At 51.0% G+C, this 19,721-nt stretch overlaps 1 protein-coding gene across 1 annotated transcript in view; it reads left to right on the plus strand.

Annotated features, from left to right (window-relative positions):
• The window catches only part of OTOA (otoancorin), an 88,474-nt gene that overhangs the window by 52,995 nt on the left and 15,758 nt on the right, over window positions 1-19,721 (plus strand). Inside the window, 4 exon segments of the mRNA XM_055136800.1 lie at window positions 168-261; window positions 2,905-3,034; window positions 8,775-8,962; window positions 13,333-13,488. Coding sequence (XP_054992775.1) covers window positions 168-261; window positions 2,905-3,034; window positions 8,775-8,962; window positions 13,333-13,488 — 568 coding nt within the window.

Consider the following 19,721-nt stretch of genomic DNA (forward strand, 5'->3'; position numbering starts at 1 on the left):
GCATCGCATGCCCGTTTTCTTGGTCAGGGCCCAGGTGACTGACAGCCCCTCTGGACATGGAGAGAGTGTGTTCCAGAAAGGAAAGGGTGCCGGGTGTGGGGACAGGGCACAGGGGTGCAAGCACAGCCACATAATCTTGCAGCTTATGGCTTATTCTCTCTACTTAGATTCCCCGAGAACTGGACCGCTGAGACCACCAAGGACCTGGCCCCCTTTCTAGTGCTTTTCTCAGGAGCGGAATTAAGCCCTGTTGCTGCCAAGGTAACCTCTGGGTTCTCCCTTTAGAGGCTGAAGGGATCGGAAAGAGAGCGAAAGTGTGGTTGATCGTGCTCCATTGGCTTTGCTGTTTCCGATGTTCCTTTTTGTCCCCGAGGGCTCAGATGTGTCTACGCGTGCTGGCAGATGCTCAGGGTTCAGGAGGAGAGAGTCAGGCAGCAGCATGAGGGACCCTGGGCTGTCCTCAGGCAGATGTGCACAGCCTAGAAGCTGCCAGCTGCGTTCCTCCTCTACCGTCTCTGTGCCTTTCACTGGGGCCCATTTGAGGCCTTACTCCCCCCTCACCCCGCCACCAGACACACATGGGCATGCGTGTCTATGTGTGTTGAGAGTGAGCACTCATGCATGCCTCTTTGAGTCTAGAGACCAGGCTAGTTGTGCTGGGAATTGAAAAAAAAATTTTGGTGGTGGTGGTGAGGGGATGAAATTGATGGTAGAAATTGTCAAAAATGGACAGACCCCCAAGGCAGTCGCTGTATCGTTTAAACTCTGATTTAAATCTGTTGGCTGTGCTTTTATTTTTATTTCTTTTCTTTTCTTTTTGGCTTTTTGGGTCACACCTGGCAATGCTCAGGGGTTACTCCTGGCGGTGCTCAGGGGACCATATAGGATGTTGGGGATCGAACCAGGTTGGCTGCATGCAAGACAAAAGCCCTTTCCACTGTGCTATTGCTCTGGCCCTATTTTAATTTTTTTTTGTACCTTGTTGCTCTCTTCCAAGATTTATTTGTGAGTCTCTGGATCATGGCCATTAATGAGCTTAGATGGCGCCAGAGGCAGTTCGTGGGCATGACTGCCAGGCTCCCGGAAGCACAGGGAGATGGGAGGAGCTCGCCCATTCCCGACTCCGGGAGAGCCTTGAGAGTTGGGCCACAAAACCCGCAGACCTGAGTTTTTCAGCCATTTCACTCATGGGTGAGGCTCATCTCAAGCCTGTGGAGATCGGCTGTGAGCATGGGAATGATTGAGTTCTGGGGGTTTTGGGCTGCCAGGGCTCTGTTTGGGTGGGCTCAGCTGCGCCAGATGAGACTCGGCTTGGCATGCGATTATTTGCTGCACTTTTAAAAAATATATAGCTGTACTTTTAAAAAATAAAATAATTTAAAAAATATATAGCTATAGCATATGGAGCTATAGCACAGTGGGTAAGGTGTTTGTCTTGCACACAGTTGACCCGGGTTTGATTCCTCCGTCCCCTTTGGAGAGCCCGGCAAGCTACCAAAATTATCCTGCCCATACTGTAGAGCCTGGCAAGCTACTCGTGGCATATTTGATATGCCAGAAATAGTAACAACAAGTCTCACAATGGAGATGTTACTGGTGCCCGCTCGAGCAAATTGATGAACAACAGGATGACAGTGACAGTGACGGTGACTTTTTTTTTTTTTAATTTTTTATTGAGTCACCATGTGGAAAGTTACAAAGTTTTCAGGTTTAAATCTCAGTTATACAATGCTCGAATACCCATCCCTTCACCAGTGCTCATATTCCACCACCAAGAATCCCAGTATAGCTCCACCCCACCCCCTCACACCCCTAACCCCCCCACACCCCTAGCCCCCACGCCCCTAGTCCCCCCACCCTAAGCCCCCCCCGCCTGTGTAACTAATAAATTTCACTTTACTTTCACTTTGATTGCATACAATATTTCAACAAAACTCACTATTATTGTTTGGAGAGTCTCTCCCCTAAAGTCAGACCTGCTGAAAAGGAAGCATTAGATAATTTGTTTTCCATTGCTGAGGATGAAGAGGTATGAGGTCGAGTGACCACACTTAGCGGCCTCTCAGTTTTGGGTTTCTGTAATTTAGTATTTTAGTAACTAAGTCCAGAGAGATATCTGCCAGAAGTTGCATCGTTGCCAACTTGTACTTCTCAGTTACATTATATTCCACATATGAGTGCAATCTTTCTATGTCTGTCTCTTTCTTTCTGACTCATTTCACTCAACATGATACTTTCCATGTTGATCCATTTGAATGCCAACTGGTTCAGCCCTTTTGGAAAACAATATGGACGATTCTCAAAAAATTAGAAATTGAGCTTCCATTTGACCCAGCAATACCACTCCTGGGAATATATCCCGGAGAGGCAAAAAGGTATAGTAGAGGATGGCATCTGTATTTCTATGTTCATTGCAGCACTGTTTACAATAGCCAGAATCTGGAAAAAAACAGAGTGCCCCAAAACAGATGACTGGTTAAAGAAACTCTGGTACATCTATCTACACAATGGAATACTATGTAGCTGTCAGAAAACATGAAGTCATGAAATTTGCATATAGACGGTGACTTTTAAAAACACCACTCCCCTTTCTCTTCTGTTTGTGGTGGTTGTGGTGATCGGAGCTTGCACACACACGCTGGTTGCATGTTCACCAGGAGTCGTACACTGCGGCCGTGGGGAGCTTGAGTTCACACACTCTGTTGCCATGCCAAGGGGGTCCCAGAGGGCAGAGACCCTGGGGGCTGCACTCTCTGCGTGTGGGACAGCAGGCACCCAACTCCCATGCCAGCCGGATGCTCGCATGGCAGACACCTCTTGCCCCTGTGCCGTCCCTGGCGACCCTCGAGAGATGTGCTTTAATATGATTCGTTCTCCCCCCACCCCTCATCTTCTCCATCGCAGTTCCCCGAGATCCTGCAGCAGACAGCTTCCACAATGGCAGGGACCCGGCCCCCCCGAGAATTCCTTTGGGCCGTCTTTGAGTCCGTTCGGAACAGCAGTGACGGGGACACCGAGTCTCACCCCAGTCCTGGTGGGTATTTCCGGAGCCTCCGAGCCAGTGATTTTGACGGAATCCATGGGCCGAAGAAATCCTCTCTCCCGGGGACAGGGTGCAATGCGTGTAAGGCCACGTCAGAGACTTGCGTCTGTAAATTCGTGGAGGCATGTCCTATCCTCCTTACCTGCGAATTCCGCGGAGAGACAACAGTGGAAAGCGCTCCTAATTGGGTGGGTTCTATGAGCGGTCCTGATCTGAAAATAAAACTGGTGAGGTTAGTAAACAGGGGCTCAAGACAACACGTGCTGATCAAGAGCGGCTTTATTGGCAGTCATGCTGGTTTTATACCTTTCTTAGCAGGGGGTTGGTACATGAGTTGTCAATCATCAGGGAAGTGTCTTCTCAGACCAAATAAGGAAAGGTTCGGGGCGTACTTTGGTGGGCTTACAACATTCTCCAAGAGTAGGTTGAGAAATAGTGGGGAGGGGAAGGCAAGGGTTTATCTGGCAGGAGCATCTGTCAGGAGGAATGCACAAGGCTTTTAGTGTAGAGGAAGGCACTCTACTTTACGGGCTTTTGGGGGTCTCGTGGTTAACTGCCCTGGGCTACTTTTACTTCTTGAGTTTAGCTATTTCCTTTGTCACAAGGGCACCTGTGCCTCAGGTTATGCAAATGCTGGTAATGGAATTTTCCGGTTTGTCCAGGGTAAAGGTTTCGGGGCCCTCTTTTGTTCAGGGTCCTGAACAGTCCCCAACACTTACCCAGGCTTATTTATTAAGTTTAGACAGTTTATTGGGTGGGGATGTGCGACCCACATTTCGAGTGGCACAGTGGCTAAGCATTGCAGCGCTGGGAGAGGCCTGGCTGGGTAGGGACCTGGGGCCTTCTGGCCGAGCGTCTGCGTAAGTTCCTCCAGATCCCTGTGCTTCGGTTCTCATCCTCTTGAGAACTGGGGGCAAAGCAAGTCCACATTCTATTGTGGGAAGGCGTATGGGTGAAGTCTTTGAGTCTGTTCACAATAGTATACAGCAAACGCCTGAGACGGGATCGATGCGGTTCTTGTTCCTATTTTTATTCTCACTCTCCTGCACCTACTAAGGGTAGGCTTGTGTCAGGCAGGGAGGAGAGAAAGTTAGTCAGGCCCAGCAATAAACACGATCAGAATGGTTGATGGGCCAATGCTCACTTGCTTTCCTGCAGCAAATGCATTTTTTTTTTCTTTATGGGTCACACCTGGCAATGCACAGGGGTTACTCCTGGTTCTGCACTCAGGAGTCACCCCTGGCAGTGCTCAGAGGACCGTATGGGATGCTGGGAATCGAAGCCGGGTTGGCCACGTGCAAGGCAAACGCCCTCCCCGCTGTGCTATTGCTCCAGCCCCAGCAAATGCGTTTTGAGCACCAATGATGGGAACAAACCAAGATTCCTACCCTTGTCCTCTCACCTGGGAGGAAACCGGGCCACGAGGTCCACCCTGGATGGACCAGGCTTTCCCAGTGTGCTGGGATGCGAAGGGCCACGGAGGGAAACAATCGTGTCGGGGAGGGTGGGATGGAGTTGGGAGAAGGAATAGTACAGGGGGGTCTCCCCGAGAAGGTGGCCTCTGAGAAAGGGGAGCCCGGGCCACTGGCCTGTGGCCATTTGGGGTCCAGACCTTCCAGGCGGGGCCGTGAAGTGGGAAATGAAGGTGGGGAGGCCGGAGTGGCAGCCAGGCAGGACCCCAAAGAGGGTCTTACACCCTGGGGGGGAACTTGGCTTTCCTCAGATGGGGAGTCTCGAGAGCACCGAGCAAAGGAGCACCAGGGTCCGATTTCTGTTTATTGTGCACAATCATCTCTGGGCTGCCCCTCACCCCTGTCCTGCGAGGCAGGCACTGTCATTGCTCCTTTGGGGGCGGGGGGGGGGAGGGGAAGCGTTGGATCACACCCAGGGGCGCTCAGGGCTGACACCTGCCTCTGAGCCCAGGAATCACTCCTGGTGGGGCTCAGGGAACTGTATGTGGTACCAGGGATCGAAGTAGTTTGGGAAGTGCAAGGGAAGTGTGGAATCTTTGTACTGTCATCTCTCTGGCCCCTTTCCTATTTTCTTTTTTTCCCATTTCCTCCCTCTCTCCCTCCCTCCCTCCCTCCCTCCCTCCCTCCCTCCCTCCCTCCCTCCCCTCCCTCTCTCCCTCCCTCCCTCCTTTCCTCTCTCCCTCCCTCCCTCCCACCCTCCATCCCACCCTCCATTCCTCCCTCCCTCCCTCCCTCTCTCCCTCCCTCCCTCCCTCCTTTCCTCTCTCCCTCCCTCCCTCCTTTCCTCTCTCTCTCTCCCTCCCTCTGTCCTTTCCTCCCTCCTTCCCTCCCTCCCTCCGTCCCTCACTCCCTCCCTCCCTCCCTTCCTCCCTCCGTCCTTCTCTCCCTCTCTCCCTCTCTCCCTCCCTCCCTCCCTCCCTCTGTCCCTCCCTCCGTCCCTTACTCCCTCCCTTACTCCCTCCGTCCCTTCCTTACTCCCTCCCTCCCTCCCTCCCTCCCACCTCCCTCCGTCCCTCCGTCCCTCCGTCCCTCCCTCCCTCCCTCCCTCCCTCCCTCCCTCCCTCCCTCCCTCCCTCCCTCCCTCCTACCTGTCTGCCTGCCCGCCCGCTTGCCTTTCTGCTTTCCTTCTTTGGTTTTTGGGTCACTCTCAGCAGTAGTCAGGGCCTATTCCTGTCTCCGACTCAGAAATTACTCCTGCTGGTTCTCGAAGACTGTATGGGGTGCTGGGGATCCAACCCCCACTGGCTACATGCTAGACAAGTGCCCTACCCGCTGTACCGCTTCTCTGCCCGCCCCCTCCTATTTTCCTGACAAAAGAAATAGAAATTAAGAAAGAAAATTTTGGTGGGGCTGGAGCGATAGCACAGCGGGGAGGGTGTTTGCCTTGCACGTGGCCGACCTGGGTTTGAATCCCAGCATCCCATAGGGTCCCCTGAGCACTGCCAGGAGTAATTCCTGAGTGCAGAGCCAGGAGTAACCCCTGAGGGAGGGAGGTCTGGGTGTGACCCCCCCAAAAAAAGCAAAAACAATTTTGGGAGGCTAGTACAGCAGCTAGGGCATGTGCCTTGAGCCCTGGCACCCCATGTGGTACCCTGCGCCATGCCAGGAGTAACTCCTGAGCACTGCTGGTTGTGGCCCCCACCCCAAACCAAAAAATTACAAAACAAAAAAACCCCCTTTTTTTGGGGGGGCACATTGGCAATGCTCAGGGGTTATTCCTGGCAGTGCTCGGGGGACATGATGGGGGGCCAGGGATAGAACCCTGGTGGACCGCACGCAAGGCAAGTGCCTGACCTGCTGTGCTCTCTCTCCAGCCCGGGTGAAGAAACTTTCTCAAAGTCCCAGAGTTGGTCCACAGCTGGTGGTGTTGCACGCACGGCCCTCACAGCCTCTCGGCCTCACTCTCCTTTGCAGGGAGTGTGGAGAGAGAGTCTGCACAGTGGGGCCGAGTTCTGTCCCGTGCCCAGTCTGGGCTCTCACCAGCTGAGTCTGCGCATTGCCGCTCCGCTTGTGGTAATCAATGAGTCACCACTTGGCTTCCTTTAGTGAGTTTTTGTGTGCATTGGATTCATCCCGAGGACATTCGCGGAGGACCTGCTGCATGCCAGGCCCTGTTCTAAGGCCCAGGAGCACAGCAGGGATAAGATCAAGTCTCCACTGCATTGTTTAGCTACCTCTTCCTCTCCAATTCTCTCCTGGCCCCGATCTTGTTTTCATCAAAAGATGGGGCGGGACGAGGGTCTAGGCGGGAGGGTCTTAATCTGCTTCCAGGGGGTCATGATAAAGATGTATAAGGACTACACGTAGCATCCTTGACCCGGAGGGCATTTCATTTTCCTTGGAGGGGCCTTAAGAAAGGCTTGGCTGTGGGCTTGGGGGTTGAATTTATTAGGAGTTGAGTTTATCGGCATCCCCGTGGTTCGTTGCTAAGAGACCCAGGATTGCGCTTGAGACAAGGGGTCTTGGGTTTTGTCCCCGATTGGGCCATGCCCGGGTGAGCAAAGACAGTGCCTCCTTGTTCACGGGGCTGTGGTCTGCATAAAAGGGTCAGTTTGTTCAAAGAGCTAAGTGATTGGTCTTTCTCCTGTTGCCAAGGCAAACGCACCAGGCCCATCTCTTGCTCCTGGGATGGGAAGGCCAACCTGCCCACTGAAAATCTTTTATGGATGATCAATGGTCCTCCCTTTCCATCCTGGAAAAGGAGTGCTCCTCCCTCAAGATTCCGGAAGTTTTAACTCCGGGTTGCAAACACAAATGCACAGATGGCGGTAGGTAGGTAATAAAAATAATCAGAGCAGCGCACAGGGATAGATCCGTTCCCCGCCACTGTCCTGAGGGCTTTCTCCGTAAAGACACAGGCAGCCTTGAAATATAAAAGGACAGAGTAGGAGACTAACACCCAAGAATAGTAGAAATAAGTACCTGGAGGTTTGCTCCATGGCTTGGAAGCCGGCCTCACATGCTGGGGGAAAAGGCCGCTCAGATAGAGAAGGGAACACCAAGTAAAATGTGGTTGGAGGACACGCTTGGGATGGGAGATGCGTGCTGAAAGCAGACTAGAGACTGAACACGATGGCCACTCAATACCCCTATTGCAAACCTCAACACCCAAATGGACAGAAAGAACAAAAGGGAATGCCCTGCCACAGAGGCGGGATGGGGTGGAGGGATGGGATTGGGGGGTGGGAGGGATACTGGGTTCATCGGTGGTGGAGAATGGGCACTGGTGGAGGGATGGGTTCTCGAACATGGTATGACAGAAACACAAGCACGAAAATGTGTAAATCTGTAACTGTACCCTCACGGTGATTCACTAATTAAAAAAAAAAAACAGACACAGGCTCCCTTCCAGAGCTCCCAGGTGAGAGCCTCTCCTCACTTCACCCATGAGGCAACTGAGGTACAGAGGGAGAATTTTTGTTTTGGATCTGAATCCAAAAGTAAGTATAGCATTTACTAATGTCTTCCCATGTCCATACAAAAGGACATGGCTCTGAATAAACTATGCAAAGGACTCAAGGAGAAGAGTAAAACAATATTTACAAGTAAACAGCACACAAAAAAAGAATTACAAATAAACATAGAGGAAAGGGAGCACTGTGATGGGAACAACCCAGTAAACCTAAACTACCCAAGGCTGGGCTGGAGTGATAGCACAGCGGTTGGGCTTTCGCCTTTCACTCGGCCGACCCAAGTTCGATTCTCAACTCTTGGAGAGCCGGGCAAGCTACCGAGAGTATCGAGCCCACTTGGCAGAGCCTGGCAAGCTACCCGTGGCGTATTGGATATGCCAAAAACAGTAACAATAAGTCTCTCAGTGAGAGACGTTACTGGTGCCCGCTCGAACAAATTGATGAGCAACTGGATGACAGTGACAGTGACTATCTGAATCTGAAACCAGGTCGCTCACCGCCCATCAGAATGCGCTCGAATTCTGATGTGCTTCTCCACGAAGCCAGCCGGAGAAGCCATTTCAAAGGAGAAACCCTGGGGCTGGAGCAATAGCACAGCGGGTAGGGCGTTTGCCTTGCATGAGGCTGACCCGGGTTCAGTTCCCAGCATCCCGTATGGTCCCCCGAGCACCGCCAGGGGTAATTCCTGAGTGCATGAGCCAGGAGTAACCCTTGTGCATCGCCGGTGTGACCCAAAAAGCAAAAAAAAAAAAAAAAAAAAAAAAAAAAATCAAAGGAGAAACCCAACTTTCCTGAAACTCTCTCTTCTCTCCCTCCCTTCTTTCTCCACAGCTCCCCGTTCTTCAGGCTGCCATGGGGTTGTGGCTCCGTCTTCCGACGCCATCTTCAGGCTGGGGGAAGCGAACGTCTGCTGGGCCCCCCAGGACCTGCTCTGCATGGAGGAAGATGTGTTTGCCAGGAGCGTGGAGCTGCTGGGGGCCGTCAGGGGCTTCAGCCGGGCTCAGCTGCTGGCCCTGAAGGAGAAGGCAGTCCAGGTAAGGCCCCACCTCGGGGAGGAGGCTTGCCCCTGGGGAGACAGCCTGGGCCTCGGGGTCTCCGCAGGCCCTTGCAGGGAGTCTGCACAGCTGGTTGTCACGTGCCTTGCTTAGTGGAAATCTCTCTGCATGGTGCAGGGCTGGAGTTTCAGGTTCAGATCCAAGAGTGGGGCAGTGTTGAGTTCGTCTCGTGCTGCTTTATCAGGAACTGAGATGGGATCGTGTCCTCTCATGCACACGTCCAATTATTATTATTATTATTATTATTATTATTATTATTGATCATTGATCCCAGCTGACACAGGCAGAGACACAGAGGCAAGTAAAAGTTTATTGGGGTCCGCTCCTGGGTAGACCCCACGAACCTCTGATGAGGCTGGGGTAGAGCCACGCCCTGGGAGAGACTAGGGGGGCTTTTAAGTTGTCTTGGGTGGGAAAAGGGAGAAGGGAACAGAGACCAATGGAACCCAACCCCGTGTGCTTGGTCTGGCCTGTTATCTGTAGGGATGGGTGTAAGGAAGCGTGGACAGGGGGCTTCCTGTCTCCAGGTGGGCCATCAGTCCTGTCTTCCGCACTGGGGACAGGGTGACCTCTGATTCTGGGAATATTGCTGATGCATCAGCTAGTTGTCATTTGGTCCTGGTCACCATTTTGTCACAGTTATTATTATTATTATTATTATTAATTTTTGCTTTTTTGGATCACACCTGGCGATGCACAGGGGTTACTCCTGGCTCTGCACTCAGGAATTACCCCTGGCGGTGCTCAAGGGACCATATGGGATGCTGGGAATCGAACCCGGGTCGGCTGCGTGCAAGGCAAACGCCCTACCCACTGTGCTATTGCTCCAGCCCCTTGTCACAGTTATTATTATTAGATTGGAGCAATAGCACAGTGGGTACGGCGTTTGCCTTGAACACAGCCGACCTGGGTTTGATTCCTCCGTCCCTCTCGGAGAGCCCGCCAAGCTACCGAGAGTATCCCCCCCACCCCCCGCCCCGGCATGGCAGAGCCTGGCAAGCTCCTCGTAGCATATTTGATATGCCAAAAATAGTAACAAGTCTCACAATGGAGACGTTACTGGTGCCCGCTTGAGCAAATTGATGAACAATGGGACAACAGGGCTACATTATTATTATTATTATTATTATTATTGTTAATAGGTTACACCTGGTGATGCTCAGGGCTCACTCCTGGCTCTGTGCTCAGGAATCGCTCCTGGCAGTGCTTGGGGAACCATGTGGGATGCAGGGGATGGAGCCTGGATCGGCTGCATGCAAGGCAAACAGTCCTACCTGCTATACTATTGCCCCAGCCCCAGGAAGTTCAATTATTATTACTTTTAAAAAATGTAGACACTATGCTTTACATGGTTGGTTTTATTTTGCTTTTTTGGGGGGTCACACCCAGCGATGCTCAGGGGTTCCTCCTGGCTCTGCACTCAGGAATTACTCCTGGCAGTGCTCGGGGGGACCATATGGGATGCTGCGAATTGCAAGGCAAACACCCTACCTGCTGTGCTATTATTGCTCCAGCCCCAGTTTTTTTTTAAATGATGGGCTTTCAGTCCCATCCCACCACCACTCTGTGTCCCCACCCCCCACCTCTGACCCCAGCTTCCTGTCTACCCCATATCCTGACTCTGTAATGATCCATTTTTAGTTTCACTTCTGCCCCTGGGGTCCCAAGCTGATGTACTGTGGGACATCATGAGGTTCTGTGAGTACGTTCAGACCCACACCTCAGGGTTACGTGTGCTTCTTACTCCCAGGCTTCCTCCTCTTGCTCCCCTTCAATTTCGCTCTCAGTCCTTGGCATTTTTGTCTCTGCAACCTCGAGCCAGTGTTTTGACCACCTTTGCTTCGTACCACCCCTCAGACGTTATCCACTATCCCCTGGATGTGTGAGAACATCTGGCACTTGACCTTGGTCTTCTGATTTCAGAAGTCAAATTCTGCACTTGCTCTGACTGACTGTCCTGGATTCTCGCCTTTTCTTCATCCCCTCAGAGACCCCAACTGTGCTGTTCACAGATTTTCACAGACTTGGTTGCAAATTTCCTTGAAAAATCTTTCTGAAAGAAGGGTGGGCAGGACCTCCTCATCATAAGAAGCCCTCTTGTATGGTGTGTTAGGAGCGTGGTGGGCTGTGGAAGTCCCCAAAGTCCCAGACCCCCAACCCTGTGGAATTGCCATTAATTTTTTTTTTTTTTTTTGCTTTTCGGGTCACACCCAGCAATGTTCAGGGGATCATAGGAGATGCCAGGAACTGGGTCAGTCGTGTGCAAGCAAACGCCCTACCTGCTGTACTATTGCTCCAGCCCACCATTGAATTCTTTAACATCCCCTTTATAACTTTCTTTCTCATTTAAGCAGTCCTAGTGTATCGTCAGGAAGTTAGAAAATAAGAAAGGAAATAAATTGTAATCTTTGACCCAGACTAAAGTCCTGTTAATAGTTTGGCATATTAACCTACAGCTTCCTGACTTTGGTCAATGTTAATATAATACATGGAGCATTTTAAACACGAGTTTCATTTAGATTCATGTATCTACATTAGCCAAAAATGGAATCAGACTCTCCTACTATTCAATAACTTGCTTTTAGCATCCAACAGTATTCATGGCTTTCCATACCAGACATGAGAGCATCAGGCTTTTGAATAGCTGCATAATATTTTTTATATGACTGTTTCTTGTTTCTTTAGCCGGTTGTTCGATATTTTTTGATGGTTTCTATGCTTTTAGTGCCTCAAGGTATGAATTTGTGCATGTTTCTTTGGGCACTTGTCTAATTATATACTTAGGCTAAATTCCCAGAGATGAAGTTTCTGGGTCAAGCCAAATAAATCATTATGCAGCTTTGCATACCTTTAGTAATTGCCCTCTACAAAGCTTGCAGCAGTGTTTTATTCTTAACATCAAAAAACAGAGGGTATCTTTTTTTTTAACACCACAGATATTCATTCCTTTTAATCAATGTCATTATGATCAGCCAATCTGGTAGCCTTTCATTACTGGCAATGTGCGTTTCTTTAATTAAAACTGAGATTAAACTTTTCCCTCATGATTTACTTTCTTTTCCTTTTGTGAATTTCTTGTTTGTGTCTTTATCTAGGAAAAAGGAGTAATCATTTTTTCCTCATTGATTAATTTAAAAGAGAATTTGGGGGCTGGCGTGATAGTACAGTGGGTAAGGTGCTTGCCTTGCACATGGCTGACCCGGGTTCGATCCCTGGCATCCCATATGGTCCCCTGAACCTGCTAGGAGTGATCCCTGAGCACAGAGCCAGGAGTAAGCTCTGAGCATCACCAGGTCCAACCAAATGAAACAAATAAAACAAATAAAATAAAAGAATTTTATTTAGGAGATTTACTCTGTCTATTATTATTATTATTATTATTATTATCATTTGCTTTTTGAGTCACACCTGGCAATTATCAGGGATAGCTCCTGGCTCTGTCCTCAGGGATCACTCCTCGTGGTGCTCGGAGGACCATATGGGATGTCGGGGATCGAACCCGAGCCGACTGTGAGCAAGGCAAATGCCCTCCCTGCTGTACTATTGCTCTGGACCTTACTCTAAGTCTATTTTACCTTTTCCCTTCTTTTAAAAAAATATTTATTTATTTATTTACTTATTTTTGTTGTATTGAATCACCGTGCGCTATAGTTACAAGCTTTCATGTTTGAGTTACAGTCACACAATGACCAAACACCCATCCCTCCACCACCTTTTCCCTTCTTTCCTTTCTGTTTTGGCTTCCCAAGCAGAGTGCAGGGGACTTGGGGGTGATGCTCAGTGACTCCTGGCCAGCTGGTCAGGAGGTCCAGTTCCAGGGCCCAGTGATGGGGTGCTGCTCTGATTCCACAGTCTGGGAGCCACTGGGGTCATCCCAGTTGGGGGGAGGGGGCTCCAGAACCACATCCGACCATGCTGGAGAGCCCTGTGGCACTGTGGCTCAAACCAGGGTGGGGCCCTCATCAGACAGCCCTCTGCCCCCATACTATCCTCCTTTTTGGGTCACACCCAGCAATGCTCAGCAGTAACTCCTGGCTCAGACACTCAGGAATTACCCCTGGCAGTGCTCAGGGAACCATATGGGATGCTGGGAATCGAACCTGGGTCGGCCGCGTGCAAGGCAAACGCCCTACCCACTGTGCTATCGCTCCGGCCCCTGTTTGTTTTTGTTTTTTTTTTTTTTTTTTGCTCACACTCCTGGTGCTCAGGGGACTGTGTGATGCCACACCTTGAACCCGGGGCCAAGCACACACTCCAGTCCTTGGGCTGATCTCTCTAGCCCCTCAGATCGGTTTTAAGTTCTCTCTTTAATGTTCAGGCTAACCTGGGTTTCGCTTTTTCATCTCCAGGTTTGGGACAGGCCTTCTTCCTGGAGAGAGCACCAGATCGTGTCCCTGGGGCGCATCGCCCTGGCTCTGAACAAGACGGAGCTGGAACAGCTGGATCTCAGCTCCGTGGACGCCGTGGCTTCCCTCAGCCAGCAGACAGGGTGGAGTCCAGGACAGGTGCGTCAGTGTCGCCGGATCTTTGACGTATTCCATTTCTATCCCAAAGTGTGTGCGTCTTTTTCTCGGTACCTCGGACGGACTACTAGTCTATAATTGCTGCTTTGAAAATCTTTGTGCTGGGGCTGGAGCGATAGCACAGCGGGGAGGGCGTCTGCCTTGCATGCAGCCAACCTGGGTTCGATTCCCAGCTTCCCATAGGGTCCCCTGAGCACTGCCAAGGAGTGATCCCTGAGTGCAGAGCCAGAAATAACCTCTGAGCATTGCCGCACGTGGCCCAGAACATCACTGCCATTATGAGACTGTTTCTGTCTCCTAACTATTGCTGAGTTGCAAGCCTAGTAATTTGTTTTTGTTGTTCTGGGGCCACACCCAGCAGTCCTCAGGGTTTGCTTCCGCCTCTCTGCTCAGGGAGCACTCCTGGTGGCGCTCAGGGGCGCTGAGAATCATAAGCCAGTTTGGCCATGTGCAAAGTCACCCCACAGGCCTAGTGGATCTGACAGAATGATGGGCTTTGTGAACCTGCCAGTGCTGAGTAGTTGGTTTTGTTGCTCGTTGGAGCATCTGAAGTGTTATTTGGCAAACATGTAAGCTGCTCTTGGATCAGTCCTTTGGAAGTTGCCTTTTGAGCTCAATTAGGAGAGGTCCAGAGGGACCTTTGTTGTGTGGTTCATTTATCTCCATGATGGAGACACGCTCCTTTGCTGCCCGTGTGTCCTAGGGTCTGTCTAAGGGGGTGAGCAGACTTCCAGCCCTGCGGGGCCTCTGGGATGGTTATACGCCCTGTTTCCTGATGAGTCTGTGTTTATGTGAGGTTTCACTCTTCGCATCTTAACATCAGTTCTCAATTCTCAGCCCGCCTTTATTTTTTTAACTTGTAGTTTTTAATTAAAGAGCTGTGTTTTACAAAGTCCTATATACCAGGCAGGTAAGACTTCAACACCAATTCCCCCACCCCTGTCAACTTCCCTCCACCAATGTTCCCATATTCCCTCTCCACCCCTACCCCCACCCCATCCCTGCCCGCCCGTCAACCTGACAGCACGTGACAAAGGTCCAGTGGTTGTAGCTTAGGTTAACACCCCTTTTTCTGTTCTCCGAACCGAACCACTGCAGGTTTCCGCAGCTGGAGCTGTCTTTCCCTCTCTGTAGGTGACAGGTGGTTCTTGTTCTCAGGCACTTTGTCCTGCAGATTAAAAGTGCTCCTGCTTCTCTCAGCTGGGATCTCTATGTCCCCAATTCAGCCCAACTCTAGGCTCAATAGAATTCGTCCCCAGTCCTGGACATGACCTGGATGTGGCCTCTGGGCAGTAGATGAAGGCAAGCACAGCTCAGTGCATTTTCTCTCCTCCCTTTTTTTTTTTCCCTTTTTTTTCTTCTTTTTTTCTTTCTGGGTCACACCTGCAATGCTCAGGGTTTACTCCTGGCTTTGCACTCAGGAATTACTCCTGGCAGTGCTTGGGGGACCATCTGGGATGCTGGGAATCAAACCCAGGTCAGCAGCGTGCAAGGCAAACGCCCTCCCCGCTGTGCTATCGCTCCAGCCCCTCTCCTCCCCTTGGCATTAAAGCCATGAGCTCCTGATGTTCCGTGTCTGAGTATAGTTGTGACAACTATTTGACTCTGTTTGCCTTTTGGTTGAGGGTTTGAGGGCGATTCTTGAGGCAGAGAAGTTCTAAAGATCTTCCTGGGCACACAGAGACGGTCGCTCTAGAATTGGATGGTCTCAGTGCGGAGAGTTCATCACTGCGTGGCTGCCGTGTGCTGCTTAACACTGTTCCCGTCAACAGTGGTGGACCAGGTACTCGGGCTCTCCACGGAGCCTGTGGGTAGAGCAGGACACACCATCAAGGCGTGTGGAATGACACTCGCGGACACTGTGATGAATCCACCTCACGGTGCGTCTCTCAGGACAGAGCCCCACCGTGAAGCAGGGCCTGGCCGTGTTACTGCCAAGAAGGAGCGTTGTGGCTGCGTTCGCAGGCAGCTCTCTTCCCTCACGTCGTTTCTCACAGGCTCTAACAAGCGATGACATTATGAAGTGCCCCCTTTTCATTCATTTTCGGAAAAGTCCCAGCGTTGGCCCGATTGCGCAGTTGTCCACTGTGACCATCGCTCCAGCCAGGGACCGACTCTGTTGGGTGGTCAGGCGGTGGGGTCTCTCCCACCGTGAACACATGAACGGAGCGATGGGAATGGGGGTAGAATCCTTAGGGGTGTCCATGTTGGGGTTCCGGAATCTGTGGATTGGTTGACTTTTGTAGCGAAGGAGGCTTTGAGGATATGCCTGAGGGTCTTGGCAAGGGGCAGTTACCTTGGTGGGCTCCACAGAGGCCCTTTAGGAGGGAGGCAGGAGGCCACAGAGAGCAATGCCCTCCGGGAAATGGAAACAGAGCAACACCTAGGGGCCTGCAGAGGCTGTTCAGGGAATTGGGTTGATGGAGAGTGGCATGGTGGGCCCCGGAATGCTGGCAGCTGGGGAAGGCGGTTCTCTCTGGAGACTGCGGAAGGAGCATGCTCTGATGGCCCCCTCAAGGGCTAAGACCCCCACCCCTCCGAACTGTAACAGAATCATTCATCTGCTCGGCCTGTGGTTGTTGGCTAGAACAGAAGGGGCTCCATTGGGGTGGTGCACCCAAGAGGTGGCAGGGGTTAGCTAGGGACTAAGCCAGCGCAAGTTCCCTGCTCATATCAGTGTCTTCTAGTCAAGACCACCCTGCCATGGGAACTCTGGATGGCACCGTGCTGATGAACGCAGCGTGACTTGCACCTCCTGGACTCAGGAGACTTTAAGGTCCCGGCCATAATGATCTGAACTAGTGTGTGTAAGACACTTGGAGCAATGCCTGCTATCAGTGTGCCAAGACTTCCGAGTTCTTTTTGTTTGTTGGTCTTTTTTTCTTTCTTTCTCTCTCTTTTCTCCTTTTTTTAATTTTTGGAGCAGGGGGATATATACTCCTGCAGTGCTCAGGGTTTACGTTGGCTCTGTACTCAGGGATCAAGGGAATTTATTTATTTATTTATTTATTTTTATTTTTTTAATTCTTTTATTAATTCACCATGTGGAAAGTTACAAAGCGTTCAGGTTAAAGTCTCAGTTATACAATGCTCAAACACCCATCCCTTCACCAGTGCACATATTCCACCACCAAGAATCACGATATACCTCCCCCCGGATCAAGGGAATTTACATGGTGTTGGGGACACAAGGGAATTTATGTGGTGCCGGGGACACACCCCTGTGTGTCCATTTTTGGGTTTTTGGTCCTTATCCACTGGCATTCTGAGGCTCCTCCTGGCCTGGGGCGTGGAGGATCAATGTCGCGCCAGGGATGGAACCTGGGACAAGATGGGACCCCGGCCCTCTGCCGAGCCATGCAGTGCCAGGGATGGAACCTGGGCCTTGTGCAGGACCATGCAGGACCAGAAACAGAACCTGGGACTTCTGCCGGACCCTGCAGTGCCAGGGATAGAATCCAGGCCTCCTGCAGCATCATGCAGTGCCAGGGATGGAACTGGATCTTACTCAGGACCATGAAGTGCCAGGGAGGGAATGTGGGCATCCTGCAAGCAAAGCAAGCGTTCAGCCTCTTGGTCTCTCTCACAATCCCAGAAGAGTCCTTCTCACCGCTGCTGTTGCCATCAGCAGCACCGTTGCCACCCAAACCGCTTCTCTGAGAAGTTTCTGTTTCCTCTGAGGCAAGACGACAGACAGGTCCAGCCACTGGAGGTTTCTTGCACCCTGATGTTCAGTCATCCTGGGTTTCCTTGGGCTGGCTGGCTTGGGAAGGGTCCTACTGCCCTCCCACAGGTAAAGTCACTCCGTTACAAGCCTGGGTGAAACAGGACAATACATCCCGCTTAGACACTCGCGTATCTCCTTCCCTTTGCACCAATTTTAATTCCCATGCGTGGCAGTGAGATTTATCAATATGTTTGCGGAGGATATGAAAACCTAACATTTGCATATATCATTTGCAGTCAGCTCCTCGACTTGAGCTCCCAATCAAACCCTTAAATGCATGTTTCTAGATTAATAGTCAGACCTGGCGGAACTACATTAACAGATAGTTCAGCTTAAAAACCAATATGAGGGGGGAAAAAACTATTAAGGGAGCCAGAGGGATGAACAGAGAGATTGAAATCTCACAGCTATTCATTTTTCAGAGGTTAATATTGCCTAAAAGTGTTGATATTAATTGTCTTGGAATCATTACACATACGCCGGTCCGGTCATTTAAAGAAATATATTTTGACTTCTCACTTTGCAGGCTGAGTTTGCATTTTCTAGGTTCCAGTGGCAAGGACAATTTAATATTGCATCTTTGAAGTAATTTTATTTGAATTGTATTTTTGCACTTTTCATTTTAAAATGGGCATGCCTGGTAGTTGCTGAACACAAATTGCCACGAGCACAAACGGCTGAAACCTGATTGTGAAGACTTAATGATCAAAGTTCCAAACCTAACTTGAGTCCCCACACCCCCCCCCCATCTTCGTGGCTGAGCACAACTTCTAAAGTCAGAGTATCTGCATTTTAAGTTTAGAACTTAGAACTTTTTTTTGCTATGCTGAATTGGTAGAGTTTGTTCTTTTGGCTCTTTTTTTTTTTTTTTTTTGCTTTTTGGGTCACACCTGGCGATGCACAGGGGTTACTCCTGGCTTTGCACTCAGGAATTACTCCTGGCAATGCTCGGGGGACCCTATGGGATGTTAGGAATTGAACCCGGGTCGGCCGCATGCAAGGCAAACGCCCTACCCGCTGTGCTATCACTCCAGCCCCAGGGTATAGTTTGTTCTGTATGTCTCAGTGTCCTTGACAGCAAACAGCGATAGTATTAATACTTGCTTTCAAGTATTGTTGTGAGAATTAGATGAGATGGTACATGCAAAGTGGGCAAGACACACGCATTGCCACATCAGTAGCATTCGATACTTCCTAAACATTTGGGACATGCATTCTTATTCGAGGATGTTTTCCTTGAAGCCTGATGTCACTAAAACTCTTGGGGGACATTGGTGGTGGGAAATGGACACTTGGTGGAGGGACGGGTGTTGGGTGTAACATGGTATGACTGTGAACTGATCACGAAAGCTTTGTAACCGTATCTCACAGTGATTCAATTAAAAATTTTTTTTTTAAGTTTTAAAAGAGGGAGTCTGTGACTCAGAACAAACCTGGTGCATGGGCAGAGGAAAATTCCCCGTCCCCAGAGCAGGGGTGCAGCCGGGGGGCAGCGCTCCATGGCCAAGTGCGGAGGGGCCACACGCTACCGCCCACAGTCCGGGACAACACCCCGTAGCCATAGGAACAGCCTGTAACCTTCTCTCCCTGAAGGGGAGAATCCCCCCTGCCGCCGGGGTCAGCCGGGGCGGGCCCCTCGGAGTGTGCCGGAACCTCGGGCAGAGCGCTGGCCAGGCGGGGCACTGAGTGCTGATCCCCTGAGAGGTGGGTGCGGGGCGTCTGGAGTTTTGCTGGCCGGGGTTGTGTGCTTGGGGGCCTCGCCCAGCCAGGGCTCTGTGCTCAGGGCTTGGCTCCTGGCAGTGCTCGGGGGGGATTGAGCCAGGAATCGAGGGGCACAAAGCTAGTAGCGCCCCCCAGGACTGGCTCACCAGGCGCCCTAGGCAGGCTGGCACGGGAGCCTGGAAACCCCGGTGGGTGGTGAAGCTTGTTGGGAGCTGACTGACGTGGTCCCCCCTCCGCCAGGCTCCACTAGGGGGCTCTGCAGAGCCTCCTGCCTGCGGGGGCCACTGCCGGGACTGCTTCTCCGCTCAGGTGTCTCCGCCTCCGGAGTGCCCAGCACTCAGGAAACCCCCCTCGCTGGTAAGCCCAGGGCAGTTCTTTTTATATTATCATTATTATGGGCTGGAGCGATAGCACAGCGGGTAGGCGGCGTTGTGCCCTGCACGCGGGCCGACCCGGGTTCGATTCCCAGCATCCCATATGGTCCCCTGAGGCACTGCCAGGCTAGTAATCTCCTGAGTGCAAAGCCAGGAGTAACCCCTATGCATCGCCAGGTGTGACCCAAAAAGCAAAACAAAAATTATATTATTATTATTATTTTTTTTTATTGAATCACCATGTGGAAAAATTACAATGCTTTCAGGCTTACATCTCAGTTATACAATGCTGAAACAACCATCCCTTCACCAGTGCCCATATTCCACCACCACCACCAAAAAAAAAAAGAACCCAAAATAAAACCCAGTATACCTCCCATCTCCCCCTCCCC

This window comes from Sorex araneus, chromosome 4, assembly GCF_027595985.1.
Source record: "Sorex araneus isolate mSorAra2 chromosome 4, mSorAra2.pri, whole genome shotgun sequence".
NCBI classification, from domain to species: Eukaryota; Metazoa; Chordata; class Mammalia; order Eulipotyphla; family Soricidae; genus Sorex; species Sorex araneus.